Consider the following 22,598-nt stretch of genomic DNA (forward strand, 5'->3'; position numbering starts at 1 on the left):
AGGTATGTCTTTAAAACACTTGTAAAATTGCTTGTTTGTCCAAAACGTTTTATTTTCTTAGCAGATATAATGATACAATAAATGTTTTATTTAGTGGATATTTTGTTGATTTTCACATACTTCACTGAAGAGGTATGTGCCACCCTGCCTGGATATCTTGCCCCTCCTTTACACCTCCATGATGTAAAGTTTTCTAGCTCTGGCACTGCTGCTCTGTCCTCTGCATTAAAATTCACTCCCTTGGGGCAGTTAAAATGTATTTATAGGACTGTGATGTCATGCTTAATACAATCCATGCTTCCCTCTTGGCTCCATCTCTCTTGAAGAGACTTTTGATGTCAGTGACACTTTGACCCAGAACATATGGAAATGTTCCTGTCACAATTCTCTCTGGCTCAGAATGACAATATCATTCATGAAAAATATAATTGACATATTATAGGCCAATAATACACAACAGTTTAAATACTAGAGCAGGTGGTTGCTTTTCCTCTACAGTGTAGTGAACTATATTGGGGTCCCATGACTTGCTTGGTTGAACAGGCTACTCATGTACTGAAAGCTGTCTCTAAACTGTCCCACTTACTAAGGGCCTAAACTAAGATTTTATTATTATTACTACTATTATTATTAGTCTGTAGTGATGGACAGATGAGGTCAGGCTGGGGTCTCTGTGGACTATGTTTGCATATGATGTTGCGATCTATAGTGAGAGTAGAGAGCAGGTGGAAGAGAGAGGTAGTCTAAGGAGCTTGGAAAGAAAAGTGTCTGGACTTCTTTAGGTTGCTTGAAGACGTTTCACCTCTCATCCGAGAAGCTTCTTCAGTTCTAGGGTCAAATTGTGGAGAGTCCCAGATTTAAACCCCGTTCACAGTGGACATAAATGGCTTCTTTCACTCCTCTTTCAAACCATCGGTCTTCTCTGTCCAAAATGTGAACATTGGGATCCTCGAAGGAGTGACCTTTGTCCTTTGAAACGTGTTCAAGCAACCTAAAGAAGTCCACACACTTTTTTCCCCCCCCCAAGCTCCTTAGACTACGATGACCTGGATGACTGAGAACCTTCACAAACATGAAGAGAGAGGTAGCGATGGTGAATGAATTTAAATACCTATGGCCAACCAAAGCAACAGACAGTTAACAAATAGGTGGACAAGACAGTGCAGGCAGGCTGGAGTGGTTGGAGAAGAGTATCTGAGTGATTTGTGAAAGAATAGCAGCTAGACTGAAAGGGAAGGTTTACAAGATGGTAGATCTGCTGTGATGTGTGGTTTGGAGACGGCAGCTGAGCTGGAGATTTTCACTCTGAGTGACCAGAATGGACAAGAATACTAATGTGCATTTGGGAGGGACAGCTAAAGATGTTTAAGGTGGTGCTGACAGGCAAAGAGGAAGACCACAGATGAGGTTCATAGATGTAATGGAGTACATAGAGAGGATTGGTGTGACAGAAAAGGAGGATGCTAGGGATATGTGATATTTGTTTTATTTTCTTTCTTGCCTATTTTCCTGTGTTTAAAGTCTTCAGCGTGTTAGCTTTAAATGTTTTAATCAAACTGCAGTAATGCGTTTCCTGTTCATCAAAGCAAAATTACAAACTCTAATGTCACAATTCTCCAGCAACATAAACAACACCGTGACAACAGTGCACATTCACCAGGCTTTTTATTATTATTTTTATTATCCTTTTTACAATACCTGAAGTTTGGCCCCTCAAATCATTTTATCAAAATGGAAATCAGCTGTCGACATTCAAAGATTTCAGGTGTACCACAGCCTTAACAGTAGTAAAGTGCGAAAGTCCACATCACCTAAAACTGGTATTTTAAGAATAATGTATGAACTGTGCATAGGAACAATTATTTTTGTTTTCACATGTTTGTAAATGCATGAACTGCTTTTAAAGCACAAAAAGCAAAAAGTCATTCTGCAGTAAACTTCTGTTAGCACTTTTTTTTTTTTTTTTTTTTTTTTTTTAAACATCATGCCAAGCAGACAAACATCTCCTAAAGTATGCATGCACACACTCTCACTCACAACCTTTTCTCTTTGGCTTGCAATGCTGAACTTTACAAAAACAATCACAACCTCATACACAGGTTCTGTTCCAGCAGATTTCTCATAGCCTTCAGCAGGAGTTCTGATCGAAGGGCTTTCTTTGGAGCCATTGTTGTATCGAAGGTTTTGCTGAAAGTTCTTCAATCAAGCTAAGGAAATCTAGCTAACAAGGTGAAAGGGTAAATTCTCACACTTTCTAAAAAATCTTTTTGGCAAAGTGCTAGAAAATCTGGCGTCACAGACGTGCAAAGGTTTCCCCAAACTGAGTATGAAGCCTTCCGGTCACATTCAACCATTATACATTCACACTGATGTACAGCGAATGATTCTATAGGAAAGCACCAGAATTAGGTTTACCAGGATGTGACACAGGTTGAGGGTGAGAGTCACTTCGGTACATTCTCAGTCCTTGATTTGTTTCAAGTCCAGCTGAACTGGAAGCTGTCACTCCCCGGCATGTGTCTGGATGCTGTGTGAGGGTTAGAGGCAAACTGTGAGGCTTCTTAAGTCTTTATCTTCACATTCTGCGAAAGAGAAGACGAGCGATTTGTCATGTGACAGTTCACTCGTCCACAATCGAGGATCGACTTCAAAGTGCTTCATTAGGTGGAAAATAATGCTATTAAACTCCTCTTTCTTCATCGTCGTCCTCTTCATCTCCATCCTCTTCTTCCTCCTCAACATCCTCCTCCTCCTCCTCTTCTTCCTCCTCCCCAGGGCTGTAATCATCATCATGCGGTCCCACCCCATCTTCCTCCTCATCGTCTTCCTCCTCCTCCCCCTCGCTTCTCATTTCCTCTTCGCTGCTGTCATCCAGGTCGTCTTCATCTTCGTCCTCCTCCTCCTCGTCCTCCTCTGGGGCCTCTTCGTCATTCTCGTCCTGCTCCTCCTCCTCTTCAGGATCAGAAACGTAGCCTGATGGAGAAAACGAAACAGAAGTTTGAGCAGAGCTGAAACAGCACAAATCCGTTACGCTGTCAGATGTTTTTCGGATCAAGGGCTCGTGTAGCTGTTTCAGACACAGTGACGAATGTCAGCAAATGACTGAATATTTCTTACACAGGGAATTAATAGCATCGATAATGTGAGACCGGAGCTCGTCTTCCAGAAACTTTCTCATTTCCTCTTCCATCGTCATTCCAACACCCTCCGTCTCCATGTCGACGTACTCTGGGTAAAACATGTTTTTCCTTAGCTGCCTGCGGTAACTAAAGCGCACAAAGACAAAAGAAGTGACAGTTTTTGTTTCCTCCATCCATGTATGCATGTCTTAAATCGCTAATCGTTTGTTACAACTATGCTGACACATAAACACTTCAGTCAGTCTATAATTATCAGTTTAAGTAAAACTACAATATGTGCTGGTAAAAGCTCCTTAAATATCATGCTTCCAATGTTTTTTGTGATATCGTTAGCTTCATAGCATAATTGCCTAAGTCACCTTGACCAGACAATGACTTAGGCACTTATGCTATGAAGCTAACGATATACACACAGCAGCCACTTTGTTAGGTACACCTGTTGAACTGCTGAATGCAAATATCTAATTAGCCAATCACATGGCAGCAACATACATGCCACAAAGGCTGAATCATCTCAAACTGGTTTCTTGAACATGACAGTGAGTTCGCTGTACTCCAACAGTCTCCACAGTCAGCAGATCTCAATCTAATAGAGCAACGCTGGGACGTGGTGGAACAGGAGATTCACATCATGGATGTGAAGCCGGCAAATCTGCAGCCACTGTGTGATACTGCCATGTCAACATGGACCAAACTCTCAAACATTTCAAGCAACCTGTTGAAGTAGCTTTGTAGTTAAGAAGGGGGTCCAACCTGGCACCAGTGAGATGCATTAAAAAAAAGTGGCCTCCGAGTGAGAATGACATGAATATTTTGGGGTTTGTTTGTTTTTTTCCCACAAAGAAATAAGCTAACAGATAGATCATTTCAGCTGTGAGAAATATTAGAAAGTTTAAACTGTATTTTGTCCGTATGATGTGAGAATAAAGCAAAGATGAACTGAGAAATGAATTTAAAAAAAAAAAAAACTTACTATTTTCCTTTTGTCCTGTATGCCTGAAAAAGACAAAACAGACGTATCAACACAATTAAAGCAATTATTAAAACAAATCTATGTGTGTTTCCCCACACATAGATTGTACTTTGGTGGGTAGCTCTGGAATATAAACCATCACTCTTTTCAACACTTACATTATCCTAGCAAGATAGTCTGAGAGTTTGATGACAGCATTTTGTTGGTATTTTGACAGCTTTTAACTTCAGCAGGTTAAACTTTCTTCGGATCAGTTCAATAATGTCACAAGAAAGTGTTGTGTTCTTTAAGAGTAAAATCACCGTTGCAGTTTGACAGTGACACATTAGAGTCTCACCTCGATGAAGCGGAAAGGGTCGCTCTCGAGCATGAGGCCTTCGATGCCACAGCGGACTTCCTGTAAGCGCGCCTGGTCCTGGGTGATCTTGAGGATGTTCATCTGAATGGTCGGTCCGTTGATGTCACAGTGAGCACGTGCGCAGTCGCGTAATCTGCCGATGAAGCTCTGCGCTTTGGTCTTCATCTCGTCTCCCAGTCGGGTCAAGCACAGCTCGGTGTCGTCCATAAACTTCTAACGAGGGAAGCGGCGGAAGGAAGAAAAGGCAATGTCAGCAGGATGATGGTGCAATTGTCCAAGAATTTAATTTACTCAACATGAATGTGTGATGTGTAAATGTCACGTTGAATCAAATTTTGCTGTTTTGACTTAAAGTTGACTACACGGTGTCGTGGTTTACACATTCACCTAACCTAACCGGACAAGACACAGTCCCTTTGGGGTGCGTCAGGAAGGTATGGAAGCTCATTTCTGCCACCAATTGTATTTTTTTTTCCAGCATCTGTAAATCCAAATTTTGTGTTACAATGTGAAAAGTTTCAAATTAATACCTTGGCGGGTTTTTTTAGGCATCTCGAAATTTTGAGTTACTCACAAGTTTGAGTAAGAGCATTGCCTGACTTTGTTTTTGAAGCAGAAACAAGTGCCCATAGCAAAGGCATCCTGGGTACTAAAAATAAATAATCAATCAGAGCCCATGTGATTAAGGGAGCAGCAGAAAAAAAACCCTCCTTATTATACTCCTTAACATGTTAAGCTTATTTATAATTAAAAAAACAAAACAAAACTGGTTCAAGTACTTGACTTTGAACAAATTACTTCTTTTTTAGGATTCGAATTTTGGGAAAGGTGGAGCTGGTTGATTCAGAGAGCAGTATCAGGTGAGGTAAGAGGCACACCTGTTGTGCAAAGACTAATTGCTCACTTTCATTATTACAGCAGCGTAGCAGAAGGGGAAGTCACACAAGGAGGACGTACACAGTGAGAATGACTTTTAAAAAGCACATGCCCTGAGCGCCCTGTTTACAAAGCTGAACAAGCTGTTCTATGCAGAGGAGAACTAAGAGTGACTGAGCCTCTTGCCACAGTACTAGCTAGTTGTGGTCAGACACTCATGGGCATAAATGTCTTTTAAAGACATTAAAGATGCTGTACAATCATTCCTCCTGGAAAAAAAAAAGAAATCTTTAAAAGCTCCAAATTACCATGACATCCATGTCCAAGACTAGAAAACAGAAACTTCTCAGCACGACTACACTGACCACAATTGTACTGAAGTAAAACAACCACATGGCTATGGGGAGAAAAAAGAAATAGTCTTCAGGTTGCTCTCCATGGTGCTGAAAAGGTTTTTTTTTTTTTTGTTTTTTTTTTTGTTCCTCTAAATCACTGCATGGAATATACAGAACACTAAAACAAATGAAACTGCAGAAGCTTCAAAGTGGTTTTCATGAACATCCTGTCAGCTGTAACGGTTTCTTCTGTTTAGAGGTCTCTGGCTTTCTTTAACTCGAAGGGCATACATGCAGCAGAGCTTCTTAGAACATGATGACCCAGCACCTCCACAAAGGCATCAATCTGCACCTTCAGAGGCCTGGGATGGACTTCATCTAGTTTTGAGATGACTGAGGGCTTACATTCATAACACTTTGTCATGGTTTAGACTAAAGGAAAAGGCGCTGTGTTAGCCTTATCTGGATAAACAAGGAGCTTTGGAAAAACTGTAGCTGTGTCCTACCACACAGCCCTCACTGATAATTACTCCTGCCACCATTGTGATCATCCCTGCTTTCCTCGGCAATGAGCTTTCTGCAATACATGTTTCTGTCTAACATACAGAAGTCTCTTAAATGCTTCATCTAGAACTAGTAGTAGTACTGCTAAATGCACATGCTGAGTCAGTAATTATGTTGAGGTACAGGCCTCCCAGAGCTGGGATTGAAAAGACACAAGTGCAAAATAAAAGTAGTTTTTAAAAAAAAAAGAAAAAAAAAAGACAAATTGTAACATATTCAACAATTCATTGGTTATGTTTAGGTTAGTAAATGTGTAGCCTCTTACTTTATTATGTCGCTCCTTCTCCTTCTGCTCCTGGAATTTTTTCTCTGCCATGCTGTACTTCCTTTCTGTTCTGTACAGCTGCTTGTCCAACGCCCCCTGGCAAACAAGAGCGCCGAGCAAGTTTAAAGCGACTGAAGCTACAACATGGTTTCACATTTAACATGAAGGGACTCAAAGTTTGATTAATTACAGCTGTGCAGAGGACGACGCTTCAAACTGATGATGACTTACAGCTTACAAATGAATAAATAAATAAATAAATGAATAAATGTCAGAAATTTCCACACTTGTTTTCTTAATGGGACAATTTTTGTGTTTCATTTATTTATGGCAGTATAGTTCCCGTTATCATTATTTTATATAGAAAATACTGTAATTCACCCACTGATCGTGGTGTTTGAGCTCAGCTCTGATAAGCTAATCGATGTTTTCTTAAAGGTGTTTCCCCCATCAAAGCAATTCCCAAACTAACAGATCTCTTTAAATATTTTTCAAGTATGAAAATGCCCCATCTTTGCTAATAGGAGTAGAGCAGGAACAATTATCTCATAAACCTCATATTACTGAAGATTTTCTGCTTTTGTCTCTGTTTTATATATAAAGTCTCATAAACATACATGACTTTTGAGATTTTTTTAAACATCTTGTGGCGGGGCGTGGTGTGCGTTGCGGCTGCAGGGAAGCCAGACGCACCTGAGCAGCATCTGCAATCACGCCTCGCTGCATAAAATAGGAAGTGCGTCCTGTCATTATGTTGTTGTTGTTGTTGGTGTGTGTGGCTGGGAGCTGCAAAGCTACAGCCAAGCAGTGTTGAAACAGCCGAGGGCATAAAGTACACGCTGGAAAGCGTTAAAATGTGGACGGGTCTGCAGTGGTTCTTTCATACAGCTTAAATAAATAAATATATATAATCTCAACTGCCGCTCACAGGATATTTTCTCTTTTTCAGACCATTCCCACAAATCCTAGAGACGGTTTTGTGGGAAAACCCCAGTTTCTGAAACACTCAGACAAGACCATGTGATACCAACACCCATTCAAAATCACTTAAATACTCTGTTCCTCATTCTGATGCTCAATTTGAATTTCAGCATTTCTACTTACCTAAATGAGTTTCTGCCTGATAATGTTCGCATTAACAAGCATTTGAACACATGTATCTAATAGAGTGGCCAGTGCGTGTATATTCAGTGTTTAGTCATAAAAAAAACCACAACTCTTTACCATCATAACATTACAGAGTGAAGACACTAATTTTGGTAAAGAATGTACCTTAAAATCCTTCATTGTATTTTTCAGAGTCTTGATCGTGTGTCCTGAGTGTCCTCCCTCTATGGTACAGGCGTTGCACACACATACCTTGTCATCAATGCAGTAGTATCTGGAGAAAAAAATAACAGGGCTCAGATAAAAATGAACACTAAAGGCTGATCAACAGACCAAATCAGTAAAGCCTGAGGGGAAGAAAGGAAAAAGCTCTGCATCTAAGTAAAAATTTTGAAATCCTGGGGCAACATCCTCACTAGCAAATAAATAAATGTTTTAAGGGCACTCAGCTACTCTTCATGGAAAAGTCAAAAGGCCATCTCCTCCTCCCCCCTACCTGTAGATCTCATCATGATCAGGGCACTTCCTCTTCCAGAAGTCATTCATCGGCTCCGTGAGAGGATGCATGCGGAATGCCGGCAGTTCCAGATGTGGCTTTAAATGCTCTTGGCACATCGACACCTCGCATTTCAGGCAGGTCTTTACTGCAAACATCGAAGCGGCAGCAGCAGGAGCTGCTGCTCCCTCGCTATCACCCGCTTGTTGAGAAACAGAAGCAGCAGAAGATCCGCCCACAGCAGCACTGACAGTCGGCGCCTCGGCAGAACCTGAAGGGCAGTAGTCACATGGCACAGTGAACCCATTCCTGCAAGGTTGTGCCACAAGAGAAGACGACGGCAGATCCCTGGATTTTAACGCTGTGGGAGGCATGGCGCGAGCCCTGCGCCTGTGGCGGTAGTCATCGGCGATATTGGCAAGTTTAAAGTTTTTCTGAAAGTTGGTGCTACACCGGTGGCTGTTGCGGCATTCTGGACAGCGGAAGTGACTTCGCTCTGCCTGCCGCTTTAGGCGATCGAGGCAAGTCTTGCAGAAGTTGTGCCCGCAAGGAAGCAAGTGAGGGTCCCGGTACAAGTCCAGGCACACCGGACAGGTGAGCTCATCCTGAAGGACACTGGACTGCGGTGACTCAGCCGAGGCCATGCCACTGGATGCGAGGGCAGGGGAGATGAGCCGGAGACAGATGGACGTGGCCCAAAATAGGAAAGAGTGGCAATGATGAGGGGGGACAGATGTGGAAAAAGAGGGTGAGGTGGTCGGGATAGGAGAGAGTAAAAGGAAAAGAAACAAGAGGAAAAAAAGGACTCTGCACTCCTAAAGTGTGGTTTTACTTTCTGCAGGCTGCAGAAAAGAGAAGAAACAAGTTTAAGTTTATTGCTGATCAACGTCTTCAGATTGTATTCTGTCAAATTAATAGCTTTAAACACAAAAATAAACATACAAGGCCTAGAGAAAAACCAGTTTACTTGTTATGCTTTTCATATCAAACAGACCATACAACTGCATTTTTTTGCAGCTGGGTTGCATAATTTAAATGTGCTGCCAGTCATTTACCGTCAGAAAAAAAAAAAATCAAGAATATTAATTATTCTACGAGCCTCAAATGTCAAAATGTGCTGCCTTTGCCTTTTCTTGAGATGGTATACTTGAGCATATCTGGCTTTCACTGATAAAAAAAACCCACCCCCAAAACACACAGAAGGTTGAGCACGTCTACGGAGAGCAGGTGTTATAAACGTGAAATTTTCTTAAATATTTAAAGGATTGTTTTAAGTACGCTTCAGAGTGTCACATGATCTTCCTCACTCTACATGCTGCATAATAAAGCCTGGAATTGAAAGTAAAACTTCCTGCTTATCGAGGCCTCAGGGCAAAGTCACCCGTCCTGTCCTGCTCGGTTTATTGAACACGTTTAACAATAACAGTCTGGTTAAAATCTGCAGCCTGAAGATAAGCTGCCAGCCACTCCGTGCTGTTTACATGAGACACAAAAAAGTGCAGTTCCCAGTGGTCAGCACTGGTTCCCAGTCTCGCACCTGTCACACACACAGGCCTGGAAACCTCCCATGAAAGCGTCCAGCCCTTGATTAAAATAGAGGGCCTTTAATGTGTCACTAATTTAAAAACCTGCAGTCGCCTCTAACTGTCCGTCCTTTGAAGTGTTAAACCCACAATTAGCTAACTTGGCTACACTAATCTCCCGCTCCCCGTCGAGATGCCGGGAGCTAAAGGTTTAAAAAAAACAAAAACGGCACAAACAGACATTAAAGTTCCCTGACCTCGACAGAGTATCCAAGGTGGCTTCGTGAAGAGCTGAAACGGTGATTTTTGCGGTTTCACAGCCTGTCAGTCGTGGCCGTGGTGCACCTGCCGTGGCTAACGTGTTAACATTACCGCCCGTTCGCGCTGTCGCTTTTCCCCCCTTGTTCCCTCTGTGTCCGCACACAGTCCAGGTTAGTCCGCGGGGAAATATTCCAGTTAGCCGGCATTTAGGTTCCCATCTGGAGTTTTCTGGATATGACACAAAAGAACGAGTTGACACAAACCTGTGCGGAAGACAAACGGACAGCTGGTGAAGAGACCGAGAAGGTTGATGCGGGGAAATGCCGCCTTTACGGTGCCTGGGAAATTTGTAATTTATACGTACTGCCCGATTTGTTTGTGATTGCGCCGCTCGGGGTCGCTGTTGCATGGTGTGGGCTGTTGTGGCTCGCAGGATGTTTAAATACTGTTGAGCACGATCATGTTTCAATGTATCTTATCGTCCTCATGATCTACTATGATGTCATAATTTTAGTTCCTGCCATACCAAAAAGCATGATAGTAACTGTAGTATCATATTTGAGTTAAAATCATATAATACTTCTTTTTGTACTGTATTTATGAATATTTGTTAAAATGTCACAAGAGAGAGGGATGAAAGACGTAACTGTGTGTACAGTACATTATAATATGAATACCCTTCTTTCTTCATCTGGACATACTGCCTTTCCACTCTTCATCCTCCTCATAACTGGCTTCACTTCTTCTTCACTACACTGCACATGAGGGTGTATGGTGAGGTTATATATGTTTATTAATAACTTTTTACGTATTTATTGCACTTTACAAAATACACTTTTTACACCAAGCGGGAAACAGCCTAAAGTATCTTTCTGTGTGTGTGTTGTGAAAGAAATAAAAATACAAGGGTAAACTAAGCACCTGCATTCACACCTATGGGCAATTTAGATTGATCAGTTAACCTAACCCCACTAATTGCATGTCTTTGGACTGTGGGAGGAAGCCAGAGTACCCAGGGAGAACCCGTGCAAACACGGGGAGAACATGCAAACTCCACACAGAAAGACCCCGGCCTGATAGTGGAATTGAACTCAGGACCTTCTTGCTGTGCGATAACAGTGCTAACCACCGTGCCACGGTGGCACCGCAATGTTTCAAACAATAACTATTGCTTGAAAAATTTGAGCTCTAGGTGTGAATACTGGAGTGAATGTGAGTGTGAATGGTTGTCTGTCTTTGTGTGTTAGCCCTGGGACAGACTGGCGACCTGTCCAGGATGTACCCTGCCTCTTGCCCTATGACAGCTGGGATAGGCTCCAGCATCCCCTGCGACCCTGAAAACGATAAGCAGAAGCAAATGGATGGATGGATAGAAGTAAGCACCACTGAGGTGCCATGTGCAACTGCTGTTATTGTCTTAACTTTAGGTGCAATATTTAAAACTTCACATGAAGGCAGCACAGCTCAGTGCTCCCCTCTGGTCATTTGAAATGGCTTCATGCACATCTGCAGCTGAAATCTACAGAAAGACACACATGAAGGAGATAATCCTACTTGATGTTTAAATGTATATATTTTTATTACATTTTCAAGACATATTTCTTCAAAAGGAATCTTTACAGTGACAGGTATGTTGCAGAAATACAACCAGAAACCAATTAAATGCAGGACAATCCAGATTCAGACCAAAACTAATATAACTAGTTAAATAAAAACCTAAACTAGATGTTAAAAAAGCTAACTGTAAAATAAAAACTACACTAACTAATTTTGGATGCCAAAAAGAAATAAAAGCATAAAACAGAGTAATGATTAGTATTAAACCCACTCTGTAAACCTGTAATTACACTCTATTAAAAATCAAAACTGAAAATCAAAACAGGAAGCAAAAAATTAATCAAAGACTAAACACCACAATAACTGATTCAGACTAATGGAATAAAAGCGCATTACTACTGTTATTTTTATATTAACTGCAATTTCTTCTTTATCTACACATGCAAGCATCTGAGTTTTTGCACGCATAAATCCGGCTTTACTTTTATTGTTTTTCACAGTAAACTCAGTAAAGTAAATGTCCATAATGTAGAGTTCACTGACGGTCACTGTCAGAGTTCAGGACTCCCACTTAAAAGACAACAGGACCCTGAATGGTGAAGCCCAGATAGAAAAGTGTCGTTTGCAGCGTGGGTTCAGGTGGTTGAGCTTCAGTTCTATCCTTTATTTTCTTGTCTCCTACACAAACACACACTTCCTGTTCTTCATGCTTCTGTAACTCTGCAGAAGAACTCTGCTCTATTTTGACCGGAAGAAGGATATCTCTGATTTCTGAAATGTGCCACACTTCCCCTCTGCGCCACATATCATTGATCCGCCTCATCTTCTCCTTCCAATCAATGTTTTCATTTTGTTGATCATTTAGCTCATTGTCCACCTTCTCCTCCACTATTGCATCCAGCTTGGATTTGTGGATCCATTTGCTCAGTCCGGAGCCTTTTCCCAGAAAAAACAGTGGCAACAGGTAACGACCTCGAAGGTAGATGTCATAGCCTGCTCTCTCAAATGCTGTCTCCATGAATCTAACATTACTTTGCAGGTTGAGGTCAAATATGAGGTCAGCAGGAAGCTGTGAATGTTTCTCCGGTTCTCTGTCTTTTTCCTCATCAGTGTTCATGTCCTCCCAGGTTGAGTCTACTGACTCACTGTCCTCTGTGATCTTTTGTCCGACTTCTTCATCGTCCTCTTCTTTCAGCAGCTGAAGCTGATTTTCAGGCCAAAACAGCATGAGCACCAAAAGATAAAACTCAGGTCTCCTATGTCCTTCTTCGCTGCCCAAGAATCTGTGAATTATCTCTTTCAGTTCCTTCACTGGGCTGAGTTTAGGAGAATCTGGCTTCTTGTTGCTTAAGAGGATGTTGGAGAGGATATACCTCTCTGCTAGTTTGATATCATCAACATTTTCCTCGTACGCAGCCTTCAGCCATTCTTGTATTGTCTCCAATTCAGACACAGTTTTTTCAGGTTCCTCAAATCTAGCACGTCTTCCCTTTGACATGAAAAGACCGTGGTTCAGCAGATCAAGGAGGCCTGGAAAGCTGGTGGAGTCTGCTGCTCTTCTGTTTGTGTAGTGCTCATAACAGAGTGCAACATCCCTCCAGAAGAAATGTGGCTCCAAGCTACTAATGCCAGGTTTGGAGTAGGTTAGATACCATTCAAAAAAGTTAAACTTGTCTTCAACTTCTGTTTTTATATCTGGATAAATATCTGCAGAGCGATCTTTGAGTTTCTCAAAAGCTAATTTTGCCACTTGAATGCAACCAAAGAGACCTCTGTTGTTGAAGGTATCAGACATGATTTCATCATGTATTTCATTCTCAGCATTCCTCTCTACATCTTTAAATGCGTGGAAGGCCTCTTGTGCCCTTCTTAAAATATCCTCCCTGGCACGAATCAAGCGTTTCTTATGAACTTGTCCAAGAGTGTCAGCCATGTAAGAGTTGTTTGGAGCTCTTGCAACTGCTATCTTGGCCCATTTTTCAGCTGGTTCTGAGTTATTTGTATTTGTGTGATATAGACGGGAAATGGTTTGGGGATAAACAGGGTCCGTGTGGAATTTGTGTGATGCAAGTTTCAATACAGAGACAGCGTGGTCAAACCTTTCTTTTCTCAAGATGTCTGTAATTAACCTTGAAAATTTATCCTTGCGAGTTTTTCCCATTTCTCTCTTTATTAACATTTTTTTGATTAATTGTATTACCCATGGTTCAGTTTGACCACCACAAAGTAAAACCATTAATTTCTTCACAGTTTTACTTTGGTTAAACCCAAAGTCATTGAGTTTCTCCACAGCTTCCCATGCTATCTCCTGGTCCATTGAAACACCTTCTCTGGATATTTTAATGAAGGAGGTAAAAGGCTTCATTCGTTTTTCAAATGGGGGTCCTCCATGGATTGGATCAGGTGGTCCAAGAAATTGTTGGCACTGTTGCATCGGGAGGTAGAACTCAGGAACGTAAGCATTAATCAGTGCCAAGAAAGAGAACAGCTCCCTGGGTTTGGACACAGTAGGATTAACTGTGATGTCAGTGTCCAAAACGTATGCTAAATATTGTTCCATGGTTTTAACCTTAGACTTGAGAATAAAGTGGAATATTTTATGGCTTTCTTTGAATCCCACTGGACAAGTTTCTGAACCAGAAACAGATACCTGAAGAGATGAGAGAGGAGACAGATGTTAATTGTTTAATTTTTAAATGTACCATAATTACACTGTCATGCATAGCTTATACCAGGGTTGAGGAACTCCAGGCTTTGAGGGTCGATGTCCTGCAGGTTTTAGATATCCCCCTGGGTCAACACATCTGAATCAAATGATTAGTTCATTACCAGGCCTCTGAAGAACTTCAAGACATATTGAAGAGATGATTTAGCCATTTAAATCTGCTGTTCGGATCAAGGACACATCTAAAACTTGCAGGACACCGGCCCTCTGTCGGGTTGCAAATTTTGAAGCCAATATGATAACCTTATCCCATTTCAGATTTGAGAAGATTCTGTTCTCTTTGTGATTACAGGAGCTGCCCTCAGATTCAGACCTCAGCACCACCCAGTGACAGCAGACAGATCATCCAACATGTTCATATGTTAACTGCAAAATTAACTGATGAAAACAGTACAAAGGTTAAAGGACCACATGTGCTGTCAGTGAAAGCTGCAGCTTTATTGATAAAGTTAAAGACAAAAGGTCAAAAGTATTAATCAAACATGTAACTGTGTCACTATATATTAGCAGAAACAATACCTCAGTTTATTGTTTCAGAAAGTTGCTGGTCTCAGACCTGCACAGCTTCAGTTTTAAACACTGAATGTACTCAGCTGCATGAAGAGCACATTTGATTTGCTCTGACACAAATAAATAAAAAGGTTGCCACCTGCTTGTTGAACTACTACAGTTTTTTGCAGATAGCGTGTTATTTATCATAAAGCAATTCAGAGATATTCATACCAGAGTAACCAGAGAGAAGATGAATGCGATGAGCTTCAGTTTTCCTGGTGTTTCTTAAATGATGCCTCTCTTAGTGAGTCAACAGAACATCTGGCACAGGACAGCTGTGATGAAAGAAAGGGAAGAAGTTTCTCCAAACCTCTGGACCCAGGAAACCCAGCTTAGTCCTCGTGGTCTCCCTCACTAGTTTCCCCCCAAGGTGGATGTATCTGTTGATAATAATGTGGACTATTAAATGAAATGTTGGTCCCAAATTAAATGAAAAGAATAAATTACACTACTGTGACTGTAACCTTCTGCTGCTGTTTTTATTTAAAGTTTCCATGTTAGCAGGCTGTGGAGTGCTCTGTCAGTGTAATGGGTCTAAAACTCTTTAAATGTTCAGTTTTATATCATCTTCAGTCTTATGTTAAAATCTCAAAGGACAGCATTACATTTTTGATATTAACAGTAACTCTGGGCCTCTGTGGAGTGTGCAGCTGATCTCATCTCTGACTAAAAATGAATAACAACAACTAAGGAGTGCTGACTCATTCAAACAAACAGATTATGAAAGTAACAATTGTGTAGCATTGCTTACTTGCTAGCAACAAGTCTCTAACACAGTGCGTATGCTAACGGTTAATCTGTAAAGCGAATTAACAGCAGAGTGATTTTAGATGTTTTAGAACTATAAGATGATAAGCTGTGTTCTTTTTTATGGTGACATGGTTGTATTTACCTTAATTTAACAAGTCGTCAGTCGCAGTAAAGCCATCAGCAGGTACACTGAAGCAGCCTGGCTACGTAAAAAGTGTAATGGGGCATGTTCGTTGTCACATCCAGTGGGTGTGTTGGTGGGAGCTTGACACAGACCCTCACCTCAAGTCACTATTGCGCAAGCTCTGGCTCCAAAAGTGCAACATGGCAGTTCCCACAAGTGTGAAATTTTGACTTCATTTTTGTACAATGAGAGGAAGTGCAGCCAGGTCATCCATCTTTTCTACAGTCATTGCTTTTTGCCAAAAGAAAACAAAACAAAGCAGTAACCATATTTGCAGCACAGGTGTAACAATTGGCTACAATATTTTAATAAATATATGTGCAGGTAATCCCTTTGAATGAAAACCTTCAGTGTGCTTTTTTTCCACACGCCTCTGTCTGATTTCAATAAGAGTGGATACGCTTAATATGGTCAGCTCAGGCAGCTCACATGCTAGGGTGCTTTTTTACTGCCTAAAGGAAGTGCGCTCTCAAAGTAAGAGAAACTTAAAAGGCCTTTTCACACAGTGGACAAACAAACAAAGTGTACAAAGTCTCATAAACCTGTAAGATAAAGAAGATTTAAGATAAAGAATTATTTTGAACTATGACTCATGGAAGCTACTCTAGTAGAGTCCAAGAGTAAAAATATGGAGCTGCATATGTGTAAATGCTTTAAAAGTTAATGTTAAAGCTTCTCAGTGCTCTTACACCCATACTGTTACCGGTTATGTTAATGTTTGGGCCAGTGAACCTTTGACCTCTACAGCAGGAAGGAGAACTGATTTATTATTCAAATAAATCTTCTGAACTGCTAAATTATTTAAACTGCACTGATTTTGAAAACAAATCTCTGCAGACTAAAGTATTAAATCAACAAACAGATTTATGAATAATTACAGTTAGAATGGTTAAGTTTCCTAATAGTCAAGTCTGTTAAGTAAAGGGAAAAAATGTGATCGCTCAATATAGGATATTTGTGTTATTTATGATTGATTCTTTTAAAAACAAGCAACGGATATTTCGGCTTACTCACCTGTTAAGAAACCTGATAGAGCTGCAGCAGGTGTGTGGATGACTGGAGAGCCCGAGAATGGTATTTAAACAACCTGAGCCACGCCTGCTGCATACTGCACAATCCTGTCTCTTTGGTGTTACGTATCTCTTTCATTGTGCTGAGTGTGAATTCATCTCTTCCTGGTGATCAAGCATGTTAGTGAGACAATTGTATTAATCTTTGTGCATGAGTAAAATACCTTCAGTGGCTCGCACATGTTTCAGCAGAAATGAAAATGAAAATGAAATGAAAAGTTAAGTTTCCTTGTAAATAGTCAGTTTGCCTGCCGTGAGTCTTTAGGTTTCCAGTTACAGTAATATAATGCAGTATCATTAAGCTGTTGGTTTTATTATCAAATCATTAAGATCCAATCAGAGCATTTCTCAAAGCTATAAAGAATGGACCGCAAACCATCAAAGCTAATACAGGTCAATCAATGAAAGTCGATAAAGTCTTCATCACAATCAGCTGATTTCAGATCTTTATTTATTTGTTTATTTTAATAATTTTACTATATTTAAATGAACAAAACTGCAACTTTTCATTTTCATTTTTTGAAAATTATAAGCGATCAAGAAGGGGTGTGCTGAAATTTGACACTTTTTAAGTTTTTGAGTCATAATAATAATAATAATTTCATAAAGATACTCACATAAATTTGAGTCCAGGTTCAAGTGCTGCTAGAAGTCCAAATGTCACAATTTAAAGACAAAATATGTTTGTTGTTCTGTAAAAGCTCTATTTCTAATTTGGAGCATCATAGTCAACATAATATAATATATATAATATTATTAAACTTAAACACATATATACACACAGATTCAAACATAACAAAACATTAAGAAATGGACTACTGTTTATACATAAAAATTACAATACACACCAAAATGAGTTATAATGTATAAATAATATATGATAGCATATGATGGATTTGTCTTCCATGACCAGAAAAATCAAAGAATGAGTGAGCATTTTATACTTACTCTGCTAGTGTAAGCATATTAATTATAATAACTCAACTAGTAATTTATTTGTGGGTGGTTCTTGGATATTTAGCAAGTTATTTAGTCACCTGCCTGATTTGCTAAATTGCTGTTAAGTGCAACAATATATATTTTCTGAACAGAATTACATTTTGTATGGACAGGAGACTGGAGAGGACTGCTGGGGACAGGAAGAGACTGAACAGGCTGATCCGAAGGGCCAGCTCTGTTCTAGGATGCCCTCTGGACCCAGTGGAGGTGGTGAGTGACAGGAGAATGGTGGCTAAGCTGTCATCCCTGTTGGACAACATCTCCCACCCCATGTAGGAGAGTGACAGCACTGAGCAGCTCCTTCAGTGGGAGACTGCGGCACCCACGGTGTGGGACGGAGAGATTTCGCAGGTCTTTCCTCCCCACTGCTGTCAGACTCTACAACAAAGACTTTTGCAGCTGATCAAACACACACATCCACACATGTGCAATAATCTTTTCTGGCATCGTTGTATTTTTACTCAGTTGTATAAAGCATTTGTATTCTATTTTTATCTTATTGTATATTTTATTCTATTTTATTCTACTGTATATAGTATTTTATTTTATTCTATTCTGTACAGTTGTGTACTGTATTTATTCTTATTTTATTTTATTCTAATTTTTGCTTCATAACTTTTGCACTGTCCACTTCCTGCTGTGACAAAACAAATTTCCCACGTGTGGGACTAATAAAGGTTATAATAATAATAATAATAATAATGATAATAATAATAATAATAATAATAATAATAAATTTTATTTATAAGCGCCTTTCAAGTCACCCAAGGACACTTTACAATAGGAAGACACATAGTAAAACAAAAAATAAGAACAATAAAACAAAGCACAAGATAAAATTAACAAACAGTGGATTCACAGTGAATATGCAGATTTGAACAGATGAGTTTTGAGTTGGGATTTAAACTGGGGGAGAGAACCAATGTTTCTTATTTCTGGGGGTAGGCAGTTCCACAGCCTGGAAGCAGAGCAGCTGAAAGCTCTGCTTCCCATGGTGGTGAGGCGGAAGGAAGGTACAGCAAGCTGGATAGAAGAGGAAGATCGAAGTGAACGGGCAGAACAGGTAGTGGTTAACAGGTCAGAAAGGTAAGGAGGAGCAAGGTTATGAATGGCCTTGAAGGTGAGCAGAAGAAGTTTGAATATTATCCGGGATTTCACAGGGAGCCAGTGAAGTTCCTGAAGAACAGGGGTGATGTGCTGGTAGGAGGGGGTTCTGGTGATAATGCGAGCAGCAGAGTTCTGAACCAGTTGAAGCTTATGGAGGGATTTTTGGGGGAGACCATGCAGAAGAGAGTTGCAATAGTCAATACGGGATGTAACAAGACTGTGGACAAGAATGGACGTAGACTGGGTGGAAAGAGAAGGAAGTAATCTGTTAATATCTTATATCTTATCTTATCTTATCTTATACACACCCTGCATTTTTTTGCTTGTTAAAGAGTTGAAGCTCAGTCAGTTAGTTGAAGGTCAAAAGCTTTGTTTGGCGCTATGTCCAGACAATCTATTGCACATGTGTCAAAGTCGAGGCCCGCGGGCCACATCCGGCCCGGCGTACATTTATATCCGGCCCGCAAGATCATTTTATATAGATGTACTATTATTGTTATGCATGGCCCAGCGATATGAGGCGCTAATAATATACAAACTACAGATCCCATAATGCAGCGCTGCAGCCTCCTTGCTGACCGCTAGGCTAACTGGGAACATTCCCCCGTCAATCAAGTCAAACTTCTGTTATTGCGAAGCTAGCCGCTCACAATGGTGGAGAGAAAAGTTGAATCTGAAAGCAGAGCCTTTCAGCACCGGTGGGAGGCTGAATATATGTTTACAGACATTGCTGGTAAACCCGTGTGTCTTATTAGTGGAGCTAATGTGGCTGTAATTAAGAAATTTAATTTAAGACGGCACTACGAGACAGCACGTCAGGATAAGCTGAAAAACCTGAATGCAGAGCAGAAACTACAGAAAGTAGAAGAGCTAAAGAAGAATCTGACATTTCAGCAGACGTTTTTCACCAGAGCAAAATCATAAAGTGAAGCTGTTGTGAAAGCAAGTTTAATTGTAGCAGAGGAGCCAAATCAGCCCGGTACCACTCTGAAGAGCTGCATGATGAAGCTGTGCGACGTCTTGTGTCCAGACAAAACGCAGATTTTGGCAAATGTGAGCCTGAGGAGAAATACGATTGCTGATCGGGTTTGTGAGATGGCCACTGATTTAAGAACACAGTTGTGTGAAAGAAGCAAAAACTTTATTGCATACTTTCTTGCTGTGGATGATAGTACAGACATGATGGACATTGCACAGCTGACCATCTTCATCCGTGGAGAGGAAATAATGAACATTAAATGACTGCACATTTTTTAAAACGTATGTCAAAGTGTAACCGACATGAAACTGCCCTGGGACAAACTTGTTGGACTCACAACAGATGGAGCACCGGTGTTGTGCGGTGAAAAAAACGGACTAGTCAGCAGGATGCGAGTAAAGATGCAGGAGGAGAACCGGCTACATTAGAGGTCTGCATTCCCGCGGCTGTCCCGCGGGAGCCGCGGGACCCGACCAGATTTCTTGCGGCGCGGGAATAAATTTCCAAATAAAATGCGGTAGCGGTCGGTAACTCTGGTGTAATTTGAACGGGAGCGGGCGGTCTGAAAATATAGCGTGCCCGACATTTTTTCGGAACAGCATATCTGTGATTTCCTCATTCTAATTGAGCACTGGTACAGCCAGTGCTCACGCCTGTTACACGCACTGAGCGCATGGATCAGTGCTTTTTGCACGTGCATTTTACTTGCACAGTCTGTGACTCTGTGCGCGCATCACCTGCATCAGAGCGCGCTTTACCAACATGGCAGAGCAAACTGAAGATGCAATTTCCTTGAAGGACGTTCAGCTGGGATTAGACAACGGTCAGTTTACTTTAAGGAAACCCACATCAGGCAAGTCTGATGTATGGGAGTCTTTTTCATGCGTCATAGACGCAAATGGAAAAAAATTACCCTTTGTACAATGCGATAAATGCCTCAAAGTTTTACCCTTTTGCAGTCACAAGACTGGAACCTCAGGTTTAAGGCGGCACTCATGTCCCATCACAAAGGGGCAAACAAAACTGGCATTTACTAAATCTTTGCTGGTGCCAGAGAAGTTTAAAAAAGAAACCAGAGACAAATGTGTTCAGTTTGTTTGCCAAGACATTCGACCGTATGATACCATCTCTGGAAAAGGCTTCACACAGCTGGCCCAACATTTGGTCGACACAGCAGCAAGAATAGGAAAATTCGATGTCTGTGAGATACTACCACACCCCACAACGGTGTCAAGAAATGTTGAAATGAGGGCTCAGAGTCTACGTAAACATGTTGTGGAGGAAATCACTGCAACAATATCGAAGTTTGGATGCGCTGTTACAGCAGACATATGGACAGAAACATATCGAAAAACGTCCTTTTTGTCTGCAACCATCCATTACGTTAATGAGCAATCTGAGCTACATTCAAGAGTGCTTTTTGCTGCCCCTTTTGACCCAAGCACCTCAAAGACAGGTGAAAACATTCGAAGGCACCTGCTGCAGAATCTCAGAGTGTTTGGCATTGATGCGACAGACATGGGCAAAAAGATTATTTTTGTCACAGATCGTGGAGCCAACATGATCAGTGCCTTACGAGAATACACGAGGCTAAACTGCACAGCGCACATACTAAACGTGACTCTCTCCAGTGCGTTTGGTCCTGCCATAATCGAAAAGTCTCCAGAGATCGCTAGCCTTCTGACTGATGTTAAAAAGTTGGTTACATATTTCAAACACTCAGGACAGCAGGGCAAGCTTAAAAAGTCACTGAAACAATCCATAGAGACACGATGGAACTCTAACTTTGACATGTTAAATTCTGTCTTGGAACAGTACGAAGACATTGCATCTGTGCTGACTGAGAGCAATAATTATGACAAGATCGGACGCATTAGCATCAGTACTCTTAAGTTACTAGTATCATTCCTAAAACCCTTCAAAGAGGCAACTGACGACTTGGAAACTGATAACACAGCTCCCAGTGCCTCACTTGTTCTTCCGTGGTCTGTGCGATTAATTGAGCACTGTACATCAGCCACAAAAGACCCTCTGCTCTCTGAAATTGCAACCGTCTGTGTAACACGGCTGAAAGAATTACTGTCAGCAGACAGCACTTCATCCCATTCTGTTCACATGCTTTATAAAATAGCAACCTTTCTGACACCAAATCTGCGAGGTCTGAGAATGTTAGATGAAAGAGGGCGACAGAATGTGATACAGGGAGTCAAGGAGATGATCGAAGATTTAAAGTTTGATCATGCACATGATGAGGATGTTGAACCAACACCTGCCAAAAGGCCTACTGTTCTTCATAAATTTTCAGATTGGGAGGAAGAGGAAGAATCATGTGGATCAAAATCACTAGATGTTCAGATTCAGGAGTACAGGACCATGAAACTTGAATTATCAAGTCAACAAAACATTTTGCAGTGGTGGAATTCCAACAGTTCCCAGTTCCCTGCCCTGAGCAACCTTGCAAGATTTGTCCTCTGCATCCCGGCAACGAGTGCACCTTCCGAGAGAGCATTCAGCCTTTGTGGTCGGATTTTGGAGGAGAGACGTTCAGTACTGAAACCCTCATCAGTCAGTGACATTCTTTTCCTGCATGGAAATTTAAAATAATTTGGATTTTTTAAGTAAGTTTCGTTCATTTGATTAATAGTTTATAATTTTGAGATGTCGTTTATTGTTGTATTTATATATGCATATTTTCTTTTATAGGAGAGACCTTGAATTCGACATTGGGACATTTTTTCGTTAAACTGATAGTTTAAACAATCATTTAATTTCGCAGT

The 22,598-nt window shown here is 40.9% G+C and overlaps 2 protein-coding genes and 1 long non-coding RNA gene across 4 annotated transcripts; all 3 read right to left on the bottom strand.

Annotated features, from left to right (window-relative positions):
- Positions 1-1,648: 1,648 nt before the first annotated feature.
- Positions 1,649-10,266, bottom strand: zgc:92594 (E3 ubiquitin/ISG15 ligase TRIM25). Of its 2 annotated transcripts, none has more exons than XM_005464951.2 (8): positions 10,162-10,266; positions 8,115-8,956; positions 7,784-7,892; positions 6,512-6,607; positions 4,451-4,684; positions 4,114-4,136; positions 3,118-3,266; positions 1,649-2,973 (listed from the first exon to the last, which is right to left on the bottom strand). In XM_005464951.2, exons 2-8 carry the CDS (start codon positions 8,756-8,758, stop codon positions 2,681-2,683), a joined length of 1,548 nt encoding a protein of 515 aa, XP_005465008.1. In that variant the 5' UTR covers positions 8,759-8,956; positions 10,162-10,266; the 3' UTR covers positions 1,649-2,680. The 2 variants fall into 2 exon arrangements, with proteins under 2 accessions (XP_005465008.1, XP_005465009.1); XM_005464952.4 differs by having other exon boundaries at positions 9,895-10,242.
- Positions 10,267-11,501: 1,235 nt separating this feature from the next.
- On the bottom strand, positions 11,502-14,957 carry LOC102079484 (sterile alpha motif domain-containing protein 9-like). The gene is made up of 2 exons (XM_005464950.4): positions 14,904-14,957; positions 11,502-14,105 (listed from the first exon to the last, which is right to left on the bottom strand). The coding sequence occupies exon 2, from the start codon at positions 14,013-14,015 to the stop codon at positions 12,027-12,029; it is 1,989 nt and encodes a 662-aa protein (XP_005465007.1). The 5' UTR covers positions 14,016-14,105; positions 14,904-14,957; the 3' UTR covers positions 11,502-12,026.
- A 17-nt stretch (positions 14,958-14,974) lies between these two features.
- On the bottom strand, positions 14,975-16,892 carry LOC102079423 (uncharacterized). Its single transcript, XR_268141.4, has 3 exons — positions 16,681-16,892; positions 15,625-15,897; positions 14,975-15,112 (listed from the first exon to the last, which is right to left on the bottom strand). It is a non-coding gene; the product is annotated as an uncharacterized LOC102079423 (long non-coding RNA).
- Positions 16,893-22,598: the final 5,706 nt, after the last annotated feature.

This window comes from Oreochromis niloticus, linkage group LG3, assembly GCF_001858045.2.
Source record: "Oreochromis niloticus isolate F11D_XX linkage group LG3, O_niloticus_UMD_NMBU, whole genome shotgun sequence".
Classification (NCBI taxonomy): Eukaryota; Metazoa; Chordata; class Actinopteri; order Cichliformes; family Cichlidae; genus Oreochromis; species Oreochromis niloticus.

Coding starts and splice junctions, on each gene's coding strand:
- zgc:92594 (XM_005464951.2), bottom strand. CDS start 8,758: ATGGCCTCGGCTGAGTCACCGCAGTCCAGTGTCCTTCAGGATGAGCTC. Junction 4,685..6,511: donor AGAAGGAGCGACATAATAAA/GTAAGAGGCTAC, acceptor TTCCCTCGTTAG/AAGTTTATGGACGACACCGA. Junction 3,267..4,113: donor TACAGGACAAAAGGAAAATA/GTAAGTTTTTTT, acceptor TGTGCGCTTTAG/TTACCGCAGGCAGCTAAGGA.
- LOC102079484 (XM_005464950.4), bottom strand. CDS start 14,015: ATGGAACAATATTTAGCATACGTTTTGGACACTGACATCACAGTTAAT.